The sequence below is a fragment of the Lepisosteus oculatus genome, chromosome 19 (assembly GCF_040954835.1).
Source record: "Lepisosteus oculatus isolate fLepOcu1 chromosome 19, fLepOcu1.hap2, whole genome shotgun sequence".
Taxonomy (NCBI): domain Eukaryota; kingdom Metazoa; phylum Chordata; class Actinopteri; order Semionotiformes; family Lepisosteidae; genus Lepisosteus; species Lepisosteus oculatus.
This window is the reverse complement of record NC_090714.1, coordinates 10,120,570-10,140,964: the sequence shown is the minus strand read 5'-3', so window position 1 is coordinate 10,140,964 and position 20,395 is coordinate 10,120,570. Positions and strand designations below refer to the sequence as shown.

General features: G+C 36.1%; 1 protein-coding gene across 3 annotated transcripts in view; it reads left to right on the top strand.

The window, feature by feature from the left end:
- Positions 1-967: 967 nt before the first annotated feature.
- Positions 968-20,395, top strand: part of mmd2a (monocyte to macrophage differentiation-associated 2a) — a 42,559-nt gene continuing 23,131 nt past the window's right edge. Inside the window, exon 1 of one of the 3 annotated variants that reach the window (XM_015360584.2) lies at positions 968-1,373. Coding sequence is in view for 2 of the 3 variants with exons in the window: in XM_006637111.3 (XP_006637174.2) it covers positions 2,046-2,095 (50 nt within the window). In the remaining variant the exon portion in view is untranslated. Of the gene's footprint in view, positions 1,379-1,838; positions 2,096-20,395 lie in introns of those variants that run through there. The other 2 variants (XM_015360583.2, XM_006637111.3) reach the window with 2 other exon arrangements.

Below are 20,395 nucleotides of genomic sequence, written 5' to 3'. Positions count from 1 at the left end.
CATGGCAAAAACAGCAGAAAAGGAATGGCAAAACATGTAGGCACAATCATGATTAAACCCTTGGCTAGTGAAATTTAACATTGAAGTAATAGAGATTGTGGGAACTAACTGTTGAAGGCAAGTCCCAGAATATGTTATTAGGCAAACACCAGGAGGACAAAAAACAAGAAAATGCGGCACCAGAAACATTTCCAAATATTTGATTGTCTTAGCTGCTATGTAAAAAGCTTAAAAGAATAACAACAAGGTTAATTTTTATCACTTCAAGAACAGATACAAAAACTATTTAAAGTTTTAGTGCATTAACACCAAGAGTTGGGGGTATCTGGAGCAAGTCACCCAAGCATATTGTTGAAGCTGATTCAAACAACAGCTGATTTCCTTCAGATCCTCCGGCCAATAGGCAAATAGCTTTCAAATAAGCAGGATGAGGAGAATGACCTCGATTTGTCTGTGATCTTTCTGAGTGTGGAAAAAAAAACATGGACAACAGATTAGACATTCATTATTATTTTTAAATTATATATTTATTTCAATTAGCAGCATGTGGGAATGACAAAAGTAATTATAAATTACATACTGAAGACTGTATAGGCAATAACCAATGACGACTCTAAGTGATATTCCTAATCGAGATGCGGTCTTCTCTGAATCCGAGCATCATCGCATCTTTAAGTACTCGTTATCGGTTACTTTATGAACCATTTCAAGAAATAACAATATGTATCGCGGGTTAATAGAAACCTGCTTAAACACGATGCCGATACAGCATTCTTCCGTGAACCAAAAATGGTACTTTTCGATTTTTATGGTATTCTGCAAACACGATCTGAGATGGTTATATAACGCTTGGACTGCGTTTTAGGTTGTCTTGCAATACATAAACACGACGTGAATGTAATTTCATTCAGCAGTCTAAAATGTAAACTGATTTCAACACTTGCCTTGTTGTGCAATGTACTCTCTTTGTCTATGTGCTCTCTTAGCAAGCAATGCTGTTAGCACTACCTCTTTTCGACGCTGTGTGTACAGAGAGCGACGGGTGCGTGCTCACATCCAGCACATGACTCTACCTCAATTCGATTTTATCCTCCTCAGTGTTCTTTGAAAAATTTCAGTGTAGTATAACATTTTATTATCGAAGCCTGTACGTTCAGGACACACCCGATATCGATCAGGCTTCCAGATTCACGTTGTGTGTTTCAAAACGATGATCCACATCTATTGTGTCCAATTCTATTGACCATCTATCAGCCAGCCTTACTACAGAAATCAAAGAAGACGGGAACTGCAACAACACACCTCCCGATTTCTTTCGAAGCACCGTCTCCACTAACTGTTGCGTTATTATTTGCACTTTTTAAATGAATCTGGTAAGGTAAGTGTTGCATTTTCTTGTGTAGTTCAGGGATACTGAAGGGATGAAGCGCCGTTAATTTCGGCATTTGTGTTCCTCTCGGTAGCTTTGCTATTAAAAAAATACTTTTATTAAACAATGTATCAATACGTACGGAAAATTAATTAACAAAATCGATGTATATATAGTGTAATGCGAAACAAATCTAATTTGGATGTTTGTATCGCATTATAAAAATATGAAAAGAGGTCTCAGAAATACAATTCTTAAATTTGGCTAGTTTTATTTTGTTACATTTGTAGCTGCACAATGCTAGCGCTTGAAACGATTATGAGGTGTTGCCCATACGAAGCAAAAAAGCTTTTCTGTGAGTGGACAGACCTTAATTTCAATGAATACTTAAGCGATTGGGGAGGGGATTTTACACGGTATTGTAACTGCCTTACATATTCATATGCAGTTACAGAAAATAGCTTTTCAGTCTTCCAGTACGAAGTTGTCTTAAGTAAGCATCGCCTTTTAGCTAGTATTTATTTTATTATTATAGAGATCTGAGACGAATGAGCTGGAAGTTGTACTTCCAGTATCATCATTCTTCTTCAACAGTGTAAATATGTATAGGAGCTGGGAACAGAGCAAAGCGTTTTAACTGTCCGTATGGACCATTTCCACATCCGTTTGAAAATGTATGAATTGGAACGCGTACAGTATGGATTTTAAGAAGACCAAATATGCAAGGTAATATTAAATCACGCCTGTTAAAAAACCCCCACATACCTGTAGATTATAAAGTTTTAAGTACTTTGCCAAAAAAAAGTAAGAGTATGATAGGACGGTGATCTTAATTATTAACACTTTCAACCGGTTATAGATATTAGCATTAGTGGTATTAAGAAGTACCCGGTTCTCCTAAGTCAATTTCTACTTTTCTTGTGGTGGACAGTCTGTAGTTCATGAAGATGATTATTGTAGGAATAGGGAGAGATCTGTTCTTTGTAAGCGCCGTGTTATCCTTTTGGTACCTGTGAATCTATAGAAAATTGAAATATTTTGCATTTTGCAGTAAATTTGTGCAGTAATTTAAATGCGTTCCAGTGATATTATGGGCACAATCCATTTATCTCTCTTTGCCGTTGTTGCCCACAATTTGAATTTTGCTTATTGAACGTCAATGCGTGTTAGAGCTTTTAAAAATAATTTGACTGTGTTTCACTATGCATTCCACAGTAACTCTTAAGTGGAATACATGTACTACTCTTTGGCCTCTCAAACGGTTTAGCTGCTAAAATAACATTGTAAGGCAAATTAATGCTCACAGTACTTTTTATTTATAATAGGACAATGGAAATACAGTGCAGTGTTTTTCCTGCTTGTTCTTTACAAGCCGTTGTCTGGGCAATAGATTACAATGTTTTTTTTTTTCAGGTAGCGTCTTGAGTGTCTCATTCTGCACCTGAATGTAAAAACAGTTTTTGGACAGTCCTAGTATCTGTCTACATAACAGGTAAAATGTTTGCCTGGTCTTTCAGGAATTGCAAGCAACATACTGCAAATCTGAGACTTCTCTAAAATGAAAACAGCAAAGCCTGTCAGTTGCAGGACATTTTGTTATTCTCAAAAAGTAAAAGACTTTGTCTGCTATTAGTTACATGGAGCTGTAGAAATGTTGTGAGTGTTCAAGTCTTTGTTACTCAAATAATACTCCTTTAATTCTGAAATGCTATCAAATTGAGTACTTTGTGAATTATGCATCACAGCTGATTATAATGTTAAAGATTGTGCCACTTGCAGTGCTAAATTTGAAAAGATAACTTCAAATTCAAGGACAAATCAGGAAGTCTCTTTTGGTGCTACCTGTAGGTGTGAAATGCTTTCTGGGCAGCTGGCCAAAACGACAATATAACACTGTACCTGTTTGTATTCACAGTGAGAGCAACCTATACTTTCGCTTGAAACAGAGCACATTGTTGAGTTATAGCGATGCTTTTGCTGAGGTTGCTAAAACATGTCCAAATCCTAACAAAACAGACTGTGATCGTGGTGCTTGAAAGAGATTAATGTTTTATATTTCCTGTAGCAGAGTTTAAACAATTGTAAGCTACATTTTATTTTATTTTTATTTTTTGCTACTATCAATTGTATTAAAGTAGAATTATTTTATAGATTTTACTTCCCAGTATAAGTTAAAATGTAAAGAAATACATTGATGGACAAACCATAAAACATTAGAGAGAGAGGCAGCCTACAATGACAATCCTGCCCTCCCACACTGCCTTAAGCCTCTTTACAGGGTTTAATTTTGGAAAGGAAAACAGCTACTCATTTTCTTTTTGATGGAAACTATCTCAAACCAAACAGGAACTAAAAAGATGATGGGGGAACAGGAATTTTGATTGAATGCTATGCTAGAGAGCAAAATTTAAATTAACTGAACGTTTCATGGCTAACTGGAAGGATAGTGTCGTCATTGCCCTCTCTTCATGTACATTTTGGAAACTTAAAATTAATGGCCCTCGTGCCCAACCAGAAAGATGGGAAGTTGACCACAGGAGAGCAGTTCATCATCATAATGAATAACAGATTCCTAGAGACTGTTTCATGTATTTTTTTAGAGCTTCTCTTGCATTGGTGACACACACAGCAAGTGGAGACTAAAATCCATTTAAACCACAATGTTCCAGGGCTCTTCTTCTATTATAGTGGCATGGATGCCTTTGCACGGATGGTCGAGCTTTGTGACTAGGAAGAGAGCAGCATAATTATAGTCCATGGGGCAAACACATGGTGTCTACTTTCTGGGGATATCACATTACATGTCAGAAGTTTAAAACAGATGAAATATTAAAGGTAGAACTTTATCAAATATGGCAGTGCTGCAACAGTTACTGAACGGGTATAGAAAGAGAGGTTTGCTAGTTGCCTTGTTTTAAATCGGGTAACTTTTAAATCAAATGGGGAGGCTTGATGGAAAATAGGAAGAAAGGTGTCCAGTGGGTTACAGTTTCACTGTGTCTGTGGCAGAGTTTTGTCTGGGGATGAGTTCAAAGATAAAGACATCCCTTTGTACTTTATAAAAAGTAATATATAAATAGAAATGTCTTCACTACGTATAGAAATATAAGAGGTGATAAGGTGTTTAAAGGGTTTTAATTTTTAAAATTGGCTAGAAAATGCAGCACTTAACGCAGGATAGCTAGACTATTACTACAAATATGCAATATTTCTTCCATCCATCCAATTCAGGGTTGCAAAGGATCCGGAGCCCATCCCGGAAAGCAATGGGCGCAATGCAGGGTACACCCTGGATGGAACGCCAGTCCATTAAAGGGCACACATGGACACAGACACACACTCACACCAGGGCCAATTTTCCCAGAAGCCATTTAACCTACCATTGTGCTGTTGGACTGTGAGAGGAAACTGGAGGAATCCCACGTGAACATAGGGAGAACATGCAAACTCCACACAGATAGCACTCCAGGTCTGGAGTTGAACCCAGGATCCCCTGCACTGCAAGGCAGCAATGCTGACCACTGGATCACCATGCCATAGTCTTTATGTTTGGATTTTTTCCCCCTTTTTTCAACAGAATGTACCCACTCAGTGAATACAATTATTCTTTATTCTTTGCTTTTCATTCATTTGGCACCATAGAAATTTGTGATGAGGGGGCAAACCAGGAGAACAACTCAGAGTTATTTTTATCTGTTTTGCACTAGAACAGTATCTCAGGTTCGGCCCAGAGGTGTTACAACAGTTTTAGGAACTAATCTTCTCACTCTATAGTGTATTGTGATGCAGTAAACTGTCATAGTAAAAATGTTAAAGTTATGACAAATAACTAAAGAAACTAAGAGATTGTTTTATGTACACACTGGGGAAATAAATATCTCACATATTTTGCACTCAATAAGTGTCCTTTATGAAGAAGCACAGTTGTGTGGTGATCTTCTACTTAAAGTGAAGTATTTTATGAACAACTAATTTTGCAAATGGTGAACCCTTGTAAAAAAGGATTTTATATAGTGGAAAAAGTAGCCTTTTAGCTATATGAAAGTGTAGAGAAGAATACATGGCATTAATAATCAGGGACAACTGACACTGAGCCAGTTTGATTTGATTGGTAAATGCTATGGATTTTCTACTACAGCACTTCAGATTGTTTGCTCATAAAGTTTCTACTGACATGATGTTCTGATCATGTCTTTGAAGATGCTTTTCATGTGAATGTGAATGTGAATTAAAGATTGCTAAATGACAGGATAGGTTTCTTCTCACTCAAACTAAGCTGTGTTATATAAGTGAAAGATGTTATACTAGAAGAAAACTCTACTAGAGGCTTTGACTAAATTGTTGATGTCCATAAACATATATATATATAGATTCTAGCTCATAATTAATGAGGATAGTTAAAATGTTTGTACTTAGCAGTGTACAAATTAATTATAAATAATTAAATAAAGGTGATAGATTAATGAGAAAAACAGTATAGTCAGTGCCTTCAGAATTAAAATGTAATAGCAAGAAGAGGTGACAATATTCTTTAAATTTTATATAAGTCTGAATAGTAAGGTTTTACAGTGTTACATATGCATTACACAGCTGGCTCTTTCAGTGTGCTAGCAGTTGTAAAACATAGGCCTGTGCACGCTTACAAAATTGTAATGAGCTTTAATGACTTGAGAATGTGTTCACGTGCTAAAACATTGTATGAAAATGAAATCAAACTAATTATAAGATGATGCGTTCTTTGGATATAACAGTCAGAAGTATAAGAAGCCTTGAGTAGAAAAGTGGGAGACAGACAGAGAGTTCAGCAGGGGCCAGCTCTTGCTTCCTCTCAGACAAACAGTGCTTTGTTTTTGTAACCAAAGAGACGTTCTCACCCAGCCTGACAATAGGGTGAGCATGTGAAAGTATTTCAAACAGAAGGCCTGTGATGTAACTTCCCTGGATGCTGTCAGGAGCAGTCAGCCAGATTAAAACAATGTTTGCCTTTAGAGTATTTTGCCTCTGCTGTACCTTAAGACTTTCAGAAAATTTATCTGTCAATGATCATGCATGTAAAGGGCAGAGAAGTATATGGGAGATTTTTGAGCTGTGGGTATTCTTGTAAGACATAAAAGTAATATCTTCATTCAAAATCCCAAACTTCAAAAACATTTTCAGTGGACAATGCCAGTGTAGTATGTAGTATTTGTGAGAGTAGTACAGTTTTTAACCTTTTTTAAGATGTAAAAAAGTCTTTCATTGACAAGGAAACTGATTCTGCTGCAACAGTTATAAAAAATCCACCTGAATGCAACAATTACAGAAGTGCAGAACCATTAACAATGGTAACAGTTAACTATGAGGTGCCATTTAGGCCATTATTCAAAGTTTACCTCTCATACACACACAAATTGCTCTCACATTCATACACAATGCTCCCGCACTCTCCATTTTACCTCTCACATACACACAAAACTCTCTCACATTCACTAGTGTTACCTTACACGTACACATAAAACACTCCTTCACAATATGAACCTGAGACAAAACTAGTGAGTGTGAGTGCATTTTATGTGTATGTAGTCATTTTTTCTTTTTCCTCTGACACCTTTGTATCACATAAAAACTTTGGTTTGAATTACGTAGAATTCTCTTTCTAAAAAAAACATTTGAGCTTTTCTAACCAACAAATTAGCTTCATGCTCTTTTTCTATTTACAGGATGCTGCAACTTATTTATTCCCTTTTATTATTTTATGTCCCTTTACTTTGCATACATTAGTAATATAAAAATGTAAGCATTTTAAGAAATGTAAATTGTTAGCCCTTCCTTTCAAGACAATGATTATATTGAAATAACTGGTTTATATCAATCATAAATAGTGGTGTTTGTTCTGAAAAATAATTTGATTCACATTGTTTCTGAATTCATTACATAAACATACACCTCTTTGGTCAGTTGTACAATTTCTATTTTAATTCATTTGTCACATCTGCCACCACAGTCTGTAGTTCATATGGTGACTCAAGATACTTAGATACTTTAAGATATTTTTCATCAGCTTCATTTGGCTGTGTTAACCTGATAATTTTAGTTTTCTCTTTATTGGAGTTTCCTCAATGACAGGCAAGCATTCATTGATTGATTTTTAAGCCCTTGATCGCCCAAATTGACATCTAAGAAGCCTTTAATATTCTAGAACTAATTTCACATTTGTACAAGTCCCACCTATTTCCCTTTTCCTTTCTAAGCACAACTGCAGTTTTTCTACCATACCTCTTTTTTTCTAACAATGACTGGTAATTGGATTATTGGCATGAATGTGTAGTGATTTGATGTTTTGAGTTTACTGACACAATTAAGAAATTAGGACTGTAAATTTAGGGAGTACATTCTAGCTGCTAGCAATCAGTCAACCAGAACAAATGGCGATATCCACTCACATATTCAAAGAATGCAGTATACTGTACATTGCATTTATTAATGCAATAACAAAATGTGCCAAATAAATCAGTAAAAAGAGTGAATATATATGAATGAATCTGCCTTGATACAAATTACTGAGAGCTTTCAAAAGATATGAATAACACATGGTTAAAAACTGTTGACTCCAATACTTGTTATTGTATTATACATACCTGTAAAAGTGTGGATTCTTTTATATATAAGTGTTTGGAATAATAGCTCAGTTCTTGAGTGCTGTAATGTGACCATTGAACATATACTATCATATACTTAGCCAAATTAGACTGCTCGCCCACGCACAGTTCCGATGAGATTTTTAAAAGTCCCAGAGGCACAGGAAGAGCTAGAGACATGTGCTGTGCTTTTTCTCGTGCTGAAGACGACTTCCTACGTGGACACAGGTTTTTGACCTGGGACCAACCTTCAGCGAGACTTTGATGGGGAGAAATTTACAAAAAGTCCTTATTTTGTAGCTTCTACACTGAAAATGCAGTGGTCGTGACTAAGATCCATCTGTGTTAATGGGTTGATCAGGCAAAACTGCAACTGGGGGATCAGCACATACATTCTTCTGTGGCAGAGGAAGTCTTGGGCACAGTTCTGGTTTCAGTACAGTCTCTCTTACATCCAGCAGAATTTGTGTCAGTCTTGGTTTGGCCAGGGTTAGTGATTGGTGGTTAGTGGTTGTTGGTGTAGTCATGTGATTAGTTAGCAGTCAAGTTGCCAGGTTTTCAGAGAGCGTCACACATCCCTATACAGAGACTTTAGAGATGGGGGATGCCATGAGGTAGAGTAGGCATTTAGGCAAGTTCCTCATGTGGAACACTCAGGCTCTGACAGGTGACTTCCAGCTGTAATCTGCATCCAGACGTGCCTCTCTCCTGGAGCTGTAGACTAAAATTAACTGTGTATTTTAATACAGTTTATAATTTATAGCTCTGCGTGAAATTTTATTCACCACCTGTGAAGTTCCTCTCCATATGCATATATATTTATAAAATATTTATTTTGAACAAAAGTAGAGAGAAAAAAGGCAAGCCCCTTTTTTTCTAATATCTGTTGTAGAGTGAAATGAAAAGAACAAAAACAATCCTTTTAGGTGTAAGTACGGAAGCTCTGAGTTTAGAAATAAGTAAACCTGCCAATGGAAAACTTTAGACGTCATTCTCATTAACATTCATGACTCTCTATGGGGAATCCCAACTGACAGCTGTTAACTATGTGGTCTTAATTACGAATGAACAAAAGGTAGCCTTTTTAGTTTGCACCGATACAACTGGCTTGTCAGTGTGGTCAGAGCAGAAGAATCTAGTATTGAATTATAGCAGTCTTGATAGGTAAATGATGTATAAAAAACAAATGATCAAAATATGTTTACTTATATGAAGCAAAATGATGTACAGAACATGCCAGTAAGGTGGACACAATAGATAATCTTTCTTTGGCAAGCAATTTGAAGTAAGACCACACCACATTACAAAAGCATTCTTCCTTGGCAGAGGCCTCATCCTGAGAGGCAGTAGTACTTTCCTCCTGTTTCTCTGTGAACCTTTCTCATTGTGCTTTGCCTTTCATGGGCTTTATAGTACGAGTTTCCAGCTCAGATTGGGTTTCCTACCTGTTTAGTGCCTTTGTATTCTTGTCTCATTCCATCAACATTGTATATTTTAACATCTGAATTACCCAAATTAGTAGCTCACATGCTTAAGCTGTATCAAAAACATTTGCTGGAAATGAGGGCCGTATATTTTGGTTTTTTGGTGAATGGTGTCCATTCTCTGTTTCCAGGCACATAGCTTTATTACTGTTCTGCATTCTGTACATTAACAATGGTTAATGGTTATGGTTTACAAGATCTTCATACAAGATCATTGATTTGCAATAGCACTGCCATAACTTGTAACCTGGCTGTTGAATTTTGAGAAGCTTATTTTTCTGCCTTTGAATTGCAGAGGTTCCAAAATTAAAGACGCATACAGTAGCTTTGTAGATGCTTGAGTAGCATACATAAGCATGCATGTTTCAGCATATTGCGCATTTAATATTGAATAACAAAAAATATATATTTTCTAACATTTTGTCATAGATCCCTAGTGTAGTCTCAGCTGACTGTCAGCTTCTGAAAGTTGTTTATTCAAATTCTTACATTGGCAAGAATGCAAGGATTCTGTGTTTCATTCCAGTGTCTGAGAATTGAGTTTATTTGAAACGCACTGTAGCTGAATGCCAACTATTTCAATAGATCACTTAAATTTCTTTGTATAGATATATAACTCATAAAATAGTTTAATGGATTTTAGAAGTATAGCAGTATTTAAAAATGTTATATGATGATTGATAGAGTGGGTACTGGATGTTGGATTGTTTTCAAAAACACATCTTTGCTTCTTTAAAAATTACCCCTTGGAAAAAAAGAGGATCTTGGTTGTGGCTTTGAATAATAACATCTCAACCTCAGTTCTGGGAATAACATGAAATAAAGTTCAGGCTCGATAAAATGATATCAGGGGTCCAAAATGTGATTTTGTAGGGGGCAGTGCTATAGCAGATGTTGAGCTTTATTATATGCACAGTTATTGTATATCGAACAGACATGTTTTGTAATTACAAATAAATTACCCTTTAAATATTGTTTTCTATAATTCTGTGACTGGCAAACTCCTATTACAGTTGTGAAAAAAGGGATTCGGGCATAGAACTTTAGCCTTGTTTTTGGTATTTGTGCATGAAATATGAATAAAGTTGCCTTTTGCTTGTATAATGTGCTAATAAAGTGTAGTACCAATTATAATGATATAAATATTTATAGTATAAATACTATACTTATAGTATTTTAGTATAAAAATACTTCTTATTTGATCATATTGATGTTTTAATTATAAGAATCATAGCCATGAGGAGATTATTGTACACTATGCAACTCTTATGCTGTTCCAAGAGAAAAATATTCATATCTGTACAATATTGTTCATATTTCAGCATAGTGTACATTGGGGAAAGAAAAGAGTAACATCATCTAGACTTTTGCTTTTCACACTTGTGGCCTGGGCCAGATCTTAACCAATCATTTTGACGGTTGGATTTCAGTTTAAAACCTGAAGGCAGTGAACAGGTGTCTAAAAATCTCACAGAATTAAATGGCAAATCCAAACCATGTTTTAAGTCGGATAATCACTCTGCTTTAATGTGAATTTGGCATTGACTTACCTCAGTTAAATTAAACCAAGGCTACAAGTGAAAAATATGAGTCCACTGGGCAGATGCACAAGGTCCTTTGAAACCAGAAAGTCATTATCACACGTTGATTTTGTAAATTGTGATTGAAAGGTGGTTTAAATGTATTCCAGCTCTTCAAAACACTTCTTCAAATGTTTTCAAAACTAATTGACTGTGTACCTAGGACCTGAAGATAACACATTTCTTGCACAGTGCACTGTGAATCAGCCTAGTCTGGACTTGTTAAATGTCACAGATGTATTATGGCATGGCAGATAACACACTCTAAGATGTGGAAGTGATCTTAAGGATCACTTTCAGAAACGCAAAAGAAATGCTGCCATTGCAAGGGGTCATGTAGGGTGAAAGATTCATGAAGTGATACAGGATGATTTTTATTTAATTGCCTGGCACATAATCAGATTGACAGAAAAATTGAAAATGTCCTTCTGTTTCTGGAGCTGATAACTTTCTTTGGAGAAGGAGACTCCTTTTTAAGATACAGGTTGGCGTTAACTAATGACTGATGCACTTGCTGAAGACACTTGCTTTAGTATTTATATTAGTCTGATTCCTCTGAGAAGTAAAAAAAAAATCAAAAGAGAAAATGCATTGAAATGCCCCATGTATTGTTTTCATGGAAATTCAAGCACATCATCTCAATACCAGTTTCTCTGGATCAAAATGCATTTGGTTTACTACTCAGATACTTCAAAAAAGTAGGTACATCACTGGAGTGGGTCCCCAGTTAGGTCATTCTCTCAGTGAACTCTATTAATCTGCTACAAAGGGTGAGCCTTTAGGTACAGTAATATTGTGAACTGCTCATAAACTAACCTTCAGTGGTTTTCGAAGATTAAAAAGTGAGAAGAATATTTTATATGTCAATGGATTTGCAAATAAGAGAAGTCTTTAAATACACCAGCGTCACCTTGCCAACATTCAGCATTTAACTAAGAATGTTGAAATTGGCTAACACGCATTAATGCCCAGTTTCCAGTAATTGACTACTAGCAAGAGAGTTAAAATTTGAATTTAATGTTTAAAATTGGATGATTAAGAACATTAAGATTAAGATTAAGAACATGTAGTGAGCCCATCCTTAAAAGAACAAATGACAAAAAATGATTAATTCAAAGACCTTCTAGGCCATGACAGTGACACCATTCTGGTTTTTAATCTTTAACTCCTTCTGTGATTGCAGTTTCTGTGTGCATAGCCATTTATCTTAAAACAATCTGTTAAAACACTCTCACTCAAAAGCACTGTGGTGAACTACATAGACATGTGGCCTCATTTCCCAATTGGTATAAAAACTAAGGCTCATAAAAGCTCAGTGAACTCGAGCTCGGCTCAATCGCGCTACACACTTCTTTTGTGGAGTCGAGCCTAATTTATTCCTACTTCAGGAACTGTTTATGTTTCAGTTAATTGTGGCTACATCAATTTGTGGAATAAATAAACACCTTGCTGACTCACAGGACAATGTATCATACAAAGTGCAAAATAGCCTATAATTTTTTAGAACTCCATATAAAATATATTGAATTAGTGGAATTAATTTCCCTATTTCATACCTTTGTTGTGTCTTTCTAGATACTTATATTTAACATTTGCTTTATATGAAAAGCTTTGCAAATCATGTTGACAATTTATAAAATATGGTATGTTATGAATCAGGACAAATAGGAGTACTAGGATCACTCAGAATGCTAGTTGTGTTTCCATATGGTTAGTTTCTAGGTTGAGCTCTGTGATCATGGATTCAAGCCTGCATCATAGCATCAGCCAACTGTGACTGGGATTCCCCAATCCCACTTGGCACTTGGACAATCACGGTCATAGTCGGCTAGTATAGTAGGGTACAATGAATCAGCCTACGGCTCTGAGGTGTGTGTGTGTTAAGACAAGAGCCTTGAAGGTGGGTTGGCCAAAGGAGTCTGTCTAAATTAGCTTATCGTCAAGATGTTCATAGCTACGTGCCAAGCTGTGAACAGCACACATAATTTGCTATTTCCGATCAAGTGGGTATAACAAAAATAATTGGCAATTCTAAATTTGGCAGTAAGCAAGCAATTTCTTAATGTTCTGTTTCCTCATCTATTTGTTTCTCCACTTTGGTGCTCAGTATCCTAGAATCTGACAAATACAAGTCTGATTATGAAAATGCCTATAATTTCTTAAGTGTAAAACGTTATAATGGCTGTTACTGGAAAACAGAAATGAGGAATATTTACATTTTTTTTTTGTTTGAATAAAACTGGAGTCTTGAACAGTATCTGAAAAGAACAAGAAACAGAAGTGTGCAGCAACAGACTCTGGAGTAAAAGTGCTCCTTTATCGAGGTGATCCTGTGCTATGATTACTGCCTTTGATGATTTTGATAAAGCGGCCTGACCACTGTCATGGGTGATTAGCAAACAGCTTGATGAGGTTATTAGCTGTAATTTCCAGGTTCCTGGGGAGGTAGGCCTTTTGTGCCAGGCCGACCTAGAAACATATATAAGGCTGAGATAGTCTTATGGCAAGCAGACCTTGAGTACTTGTTTTTGTTTCCATGAAAAGTACAATAATATATGATTATTATTATCAGTAGTAATAATGATAATATTAATTCTAATAATCTGTAGCTTTAGCTTTTAGTCTGACAATTTATCATTGGTAGTTATTTATACTGACCTCTTCTAAATCTGCACTGGGTGTGAAAAGTATTGTACTGTGGAACATACAGTACTTTAAGTGTGTTGGCAATGCTTTGTGTAAGTGAAACCACCAGTAATCAAAACAATAAATTAAATTTATATCAGTGTTATGAATCTTTCAGGTAATTCTTTGTGACAGGATCACTACTTCGAGGCATAAACATACTGGCTGTTCTGCATCAATGATAGCTGTCAAAGAGGCCATTGGTAAACAGACTCAACACTTACACACAGCGTGTTAGTGTCACATTCAGGCACAATGGCAAAGACACCAACTGACAAGCTGCTAGCTTACACCATATATTTTTAAACAAAACCTATATTTTATGGTTTACAAGATCTTTATACAAGATCATTGGTTTGCAGTAGCACTGCTGTAACCTGGCTGTTGTATTTTGAGAAGCTTATTTTTCTGCCATCGAAATGCAGAGGTTCCAAAATTAAAGAGACATAGCTTTGTAGATGCTTGAGTAGCATACATAATTATAATTAGTTAGATCTATACAAAGAACAGCTGTAAGAATGTATGAATGTCTTCTGTTATGTATTGACAAAATGTATAATCAATTGTACTGTTAAGCACCTTGGGGCAACCTTGTTGTGAAAGGCGATATATACAAATAAATTGAACTGAATTGAAATGAATTTGGAAATGTGATACATTCTCTGTGTACTATAATTGCATCTTTTATTTTTTACCTTTGTCCTCATAATCTTGAAAAATATTTTGTTAGAGCAGCTTCCTGAGAGCGGGGGTTGTTTTTGGGATCAATAGCTTCATCAATATGTTTTTCTACAATAGTGTGGCATCACTAGGTTCTCGAGGAAATTAAATGCATTGTATTGCAGAAACCTCAAGGCATGCCACACCCATAAAGGAAGAAAAGTCAGGGTCAAGCCATTCTCTTTTAGTGTGGGATCTCTGGAATGTGTAGTGAACGCAATCCAAACAATACAGTACATGTCCTAGAAAATTGTCAAAGCAAATTCACCATCCAAGTCATCCATTTTCAGATGGTGCCAAGATCAGACATAGCTTGCTAAATTTTCCATAACAAGAACTGCATGCTCCAAATTTAGTTTATTCTGATCATTGCATGCCTGTGTTAATATATTTTTCTTATGTTGACACAGAACTCTGTGCTCAACCTTCCCGGCTGTTTTTTTGTGGTTTAACAAAAGGAGGAAGTATGATACACAAACTTTAGTAAGCATTGATGTGTGTACATGCACATACTATTTCTGTGTTAGAAGATAAGAGTCTCCTCGCTACAGACATTATGTTTTTCTTTATTTAATTCAGTCATGTCTATTACAGTTAATCCCTTTGCACAGTATTTAAGGCATAACATATATCAATTCTGGATTTAATTAATAAAGCAAAGAATCTGTGTAATCTGGGAAGCCTAGTGACTTGATAAATAATTATTATCTCCAGGTAAGACGCCTCTGCTTGGAAACCCACAGACCCCTGCCAAACAAGGCTTTAATAAAATGTTCCCAGTCTATGTAGGTTGTACTAGACATTTGCTATAAATAGAACATCTGAATTGGTGTCGGAAGCTAAATTGAGGGCTGTACACAGAGTCACAACAGAACCCTTTGTGTGCTGGTCTGCTCAGAGGAAGGATCTCTGAGAAACAAAGTACACTACCCTTGTGAAGGTTTTGAGTAGTCAACCTACCTGGTCTTTCAAATACTGTACCACAAAACTCCTTGCCAGGATTTTTTATGTGTTAAGTAATGCTTTACCACACTTCCATACCTCACCATGATTTTGCTGTACTTTTCTTCACTTTGTTTTCTTTTAAACTTGATATACAGTAACACAGTAAATGTTTATAAAGTCAAATGTCATATATTGTCTTAGAATTATCAGCAGTTGAGCATGATGCTAACTCTTGGAGCCGAAGCTTGATTAATCCTGAAACAAAATGGCCTTATTTAACTCTCTGTGGGTAGGATGCTGCACAAAAAGTATGTCATTTAGGGAGAAGGCAGTGTCCCAGATTATTCATTTGCGTCATGTACTTTGTGCAGCTGTTGCCTCTGTTTCATACAGCTACTGTATCTAGTGAAAAGAGTTATAGATAATCTGTACAGAATATTGCTTTCCTCGTCAGTGGAGCTCTGCAGCTACTCCTAATTAGTAATTTGTTGTAAAAAGAAAGTATAGCTTTGGATAATCTTCAGTCTTTAGATTATCTGGATCTAAATAGGGTTGGGTCAAAATATGGTCAGAGATGGTACAATTCTAAAAGGCTCACAATTCTCAAAAACTGTTATTTTAGGGAAAATGTCATGCACTGCAAGATTTCCTACACTCTCTTTCACAAAAGATACATTCAAATGTAACTTCATGATATATATATATATTGTGTACAATAGTGTGCTGCAGTAAAGTTAGACAGATACATTTAGATAGCTCTAGTTGGTCACAGTTTTCCCATTTCTATTTATTAACTCATGGCAAATGAAAATTGTCATTACCATTGTAAATTCTGTTGTTAACATAGGGAGGTAATGCTCCTAGCTCATTTTTTTTTATATTACAGGGCAGTTAAAAGGGATAAAGCCTTCATAGGAGGTGTTAAACAACTCACAATTATATAATTAAAGTGACCCTCAAAAGTTAATTAGCAGCAGCAGATTGGGGAGGGGGGTTTTAATCATCAGGGAATTCACTGTGTGATGAGGTGAACATCTTACCACAACACTGATGTATTTTTAATTATTTTATCCATCTATCCAGCCACTTCATCCAATTCAGGATGAATTGTCACGGAGGAGCCAGAGCCTAACCCAGCAAGCAATGGGCTTAAGACAGGGTACACCCTGGGCAGGACTTCAGTCCATCACAGGGCACACACTCAAACAAAGGCCAGTTTTCCCCAGAAGCCATTTAACCTATCAGCATGACTGTGGGAGAAAGCCAGAACACCCGGGGGAAACCCACACAAACACAGGAAGAACATACAAACTCCAAACAGACAGCACCCTAGGTCTGGAATTGAACCCAGGGCCTTACACTGTGAGGCAGCAATCCTAATCACTACGCCACTGTGCCTCCCTTGATTATTTCATAAAAACTCTTAGGATTGAATATTAGTCCATAAAGATTTAACCTTTTATAGTGGGATTAAAAAAAATCTGTAAGTCTGTGTTCCCCTTTCATCTGAGTTTTAGGTAAAAAACAAACAGGTTGACGTCTAATAGAGCCTTATAAATGAAAAAACAATCAGCATTCATAGTGGTACAAACAATGCTTCACCCATATAGCTCTTCAAACCCACATTTGCAAAATATGTTATAGAACTTAAAGTAACCTGTTATAGTACTTTTCACTGCACCGTTGTATCATGACTTAATGTAAAGGGACAGAACTGCTCTCCCTTATACAAGCTCCAGAGACTTAGGTTTGTCCTCAGGTGTTGATCTGTGTGGAGCACATTTCTCCTGTGATCTGATTCTGTCCTGGCTTCTAAAGAGTGATTGGCTATTCTAAATTGTCCCTTCCATTTAGGAGAGGAAGGAAAGGAATTGTGTGGTTTCAGGCCTGTTTTGCACTTTGTGCTTTTGGGATAAGAACATAAAAGGTTTTGGTTATCCACAACCCTCACCAGAATAAGTGGAATTTATCATGCAAAATAGGAGTTCAGTTATGTGACTTCCCAGGTCTCTTAAGAGTGTAGATATTTCCTTGCAAGGAACCATTCTCTTGGCATAGTGAGTTTCGTAATTGGCTGTCCATACTTAGCACTGAAATCTATGATGAATGTTTTAATCTGCAATCTGAAAGCATATACTCTACCACATTAGTTGAGTGCAAGTGTGTTGTATAAAATAGATGTTTTATGAACCTCAAAATTTAGATGAGAGCTGAACTCACCAGATTAGCCAACCACCAGAGATTATTAAAAATCTTTACTTTTTCTATTTTGCTTGCACTACCGGTTTTGTTTGACATTGCAGAACAAATTAATGAAATGGGTATGCTTTTTTTCAAACTAGGAGCCATGGTGCTACAATGATTATTTCCCATCTGTAAATGCCACACACTACAGTGTAAAAGCAAAATATTCCTGTTGATTAAACAAATCTCTGTGTAGATACTGATCTCTTTCAGTAATTGTATGAATTAATATGATTCTTTCTTTGCATTTGTTTCCATTCACACGCAGTTTGTGTTTTGGGGTTTTTGGTTTTAAACGTGGCTTCTGTGTTTTCTGTATCTGCATTCATGTGATGGGACTGAACTGACTTTTCCCAGGAAACATACTGTGACAATCTGGGAAAGTGCTCAGTAAGCAGCATATTGTCATCAGCAGGTAAATTATGAAGTGCGAGAGAGACATGTAAATCAATGAGTGAAGCAGCTTATGAAACAGGATTTCATAACAGACCTACATTGATGGTCTCATTTTGTGTAACCCTGGTATCTGTGAAATGGAGAATTCTGAGTAATAGTTGATTAAAGAATGTTACTGGACGGAGTGTCCAGATAAATGAAGCACAATAATATTATAAGTATGTATAAAAACTGGCACAAGAACATGTTACTTGAACCTTAATCCTCTCTCTAGCAATTCACTAATTATGTTAATGAAATAATCTGTGACAAAAACAGCAATTTTAATAGAAAAGAAAAAAGAAAATCCCTCATCCTCAGGTTTCCATGGCTACAATGACATCACCACTCAAGCCACAAAGCTTTGGCTTCTGAATAAGTGTAATATAAAGAATCTCCGCTTCCAAGCTGGATTGGATACTGGCTACCAGCTGTTGCCAGGCAACCTTAAAGCACAGCACGGTGCAATAACGTGATATGGATTAGAATTATTCTTGGCAATGCTATATGAATTAAGTTATCGCAGATAAGGAAATCACACCTTGTAAACCTGGAAACAATGTATGTGAATAAAGTAATAGATGCCATCCTTTATCATAAGAGGTGTGAATTTTGGTCTGTAGGAGAGAAACCGGAATTGTGACAAACTGCTGCCATCACTGACCTAAATACCTTACGTGTCAGTGCCCTGATCTATTTGGAAGGCAGTGCTAAAATGGGTTAGTTTGAGGGGCGGGCAATAGTGTCATTTATATCAACATTTTATTTTAACGTTTTCTGTATTCTAGGTGTCTATGTCTGCGCATTTCTAACTATCAAAAATCATTCCTGACATTACACTTTATTTTTTCTTCTTCAGCTGGACTCCAAATTGTTGATGGACAAATAAAAAGGGTGCAGTGCCAAGTATCTGAGATCTGATGCTTTACAGTCCTAACCAATAAAAACACTAAATGCAACAGATCAATCACTGGATTTGTTCTATGATTATATATGCTGATACATTTTAGTGACTCAGAAGTTGCTTCTCTGAGTGATGTGCAGGTCAGGCACACTTATCATTCTTAGGTTGTTTTGGAATCAAGACAAGGAGCCTGTGTTCAGTTTGGCTCTGAAAGACACAGTTGGATGTTTTTTTTTCTCTCCTGCCAAGCATAGCTTTGCTGAAGAAGAACAGAATGGAAAAAATGATTCTCAGATACCAGGAAACAATAAACTTAGAAAGGGAAGGATCAGTATATTTAATGGTTTAGTCATTAAAGTCAGCTGAGTGACTCTAATGGTATGTTTTTTTCAGGTGTAGATTGCATGAAGACATTTTCCAAATAGAACTTTAAATCTTCTTTCAAATAAGCTTTGTTCTGCAAAAATGTAATTGTGCTCTATGCAGACATTATCTGTATCTCCTACATCATGCAATTGAAAACAAGATGAAAATTGTGCCTTGTAAGGGACCACAGCTAAGCTTTGCACCTTTTTCTGCTCTTAAAATCAAGAAAGCAGATACGTTGGTGATTACATTTGCAGTCTGTATCTTGGAAAGTGTTGAGATTTCCATGGTATTGAACTTTTGAGGTGGAGTTACTTTCATCATTTCCAAAGAGTTTCAGCTTTCTAAAATTCCTTGCTTTCAACACAAATTTTAGTGCACACAGGCATTTCCTTTAACTCTAAATTAAACACTTGCATCCAACACACATGGTGTGAAATTAATGTTTGTCACACATGAATGCAGAATTGGATATCTGGTGAAAGCACACAGTCCCTTCCAAATGAACTGGGACAACAACGTCAAGTTTAGTGTGACTAATAATTAGAATTATTAACTTTCATCTTTCAAATTAATTTGAAAGTAATATTACTAAATTGGAAGGCAGTAGAAACTGCCTTTAGTGACAATGACAGCTTACTGTACTGATACAACATGCTTCCCTTGAAAAGTTTACCTACTCTTTAACAAATAAAAAGTAATGAATTTCAGTGTGATTGGAAGACATTTTACACTTATTTTCACTCGGAAGGGTGTTGATCTACTTCCTTCAACACTTTAAATGATACTTTTTAGCAGGTAATTCCATTTTGCGTAATTCAAGATGGGCTGCAGCCACTGCTACTTTCAGTTTTTGCCTATTTTTGGGGTGTTCTCACTTCACTTTGTTTTGTTCAGCATGTAAAACACATAATGTTCAATTGCATTTAAATTAAGTCTAAGAATTTCCATTTTTTTTCTCGTGATGAACTACTTGGTTTTGTTGGAATTATTGGCACCCCTTGATAAATATGAAGAAAAAAGTAATAATAAAAAAAACCACATAG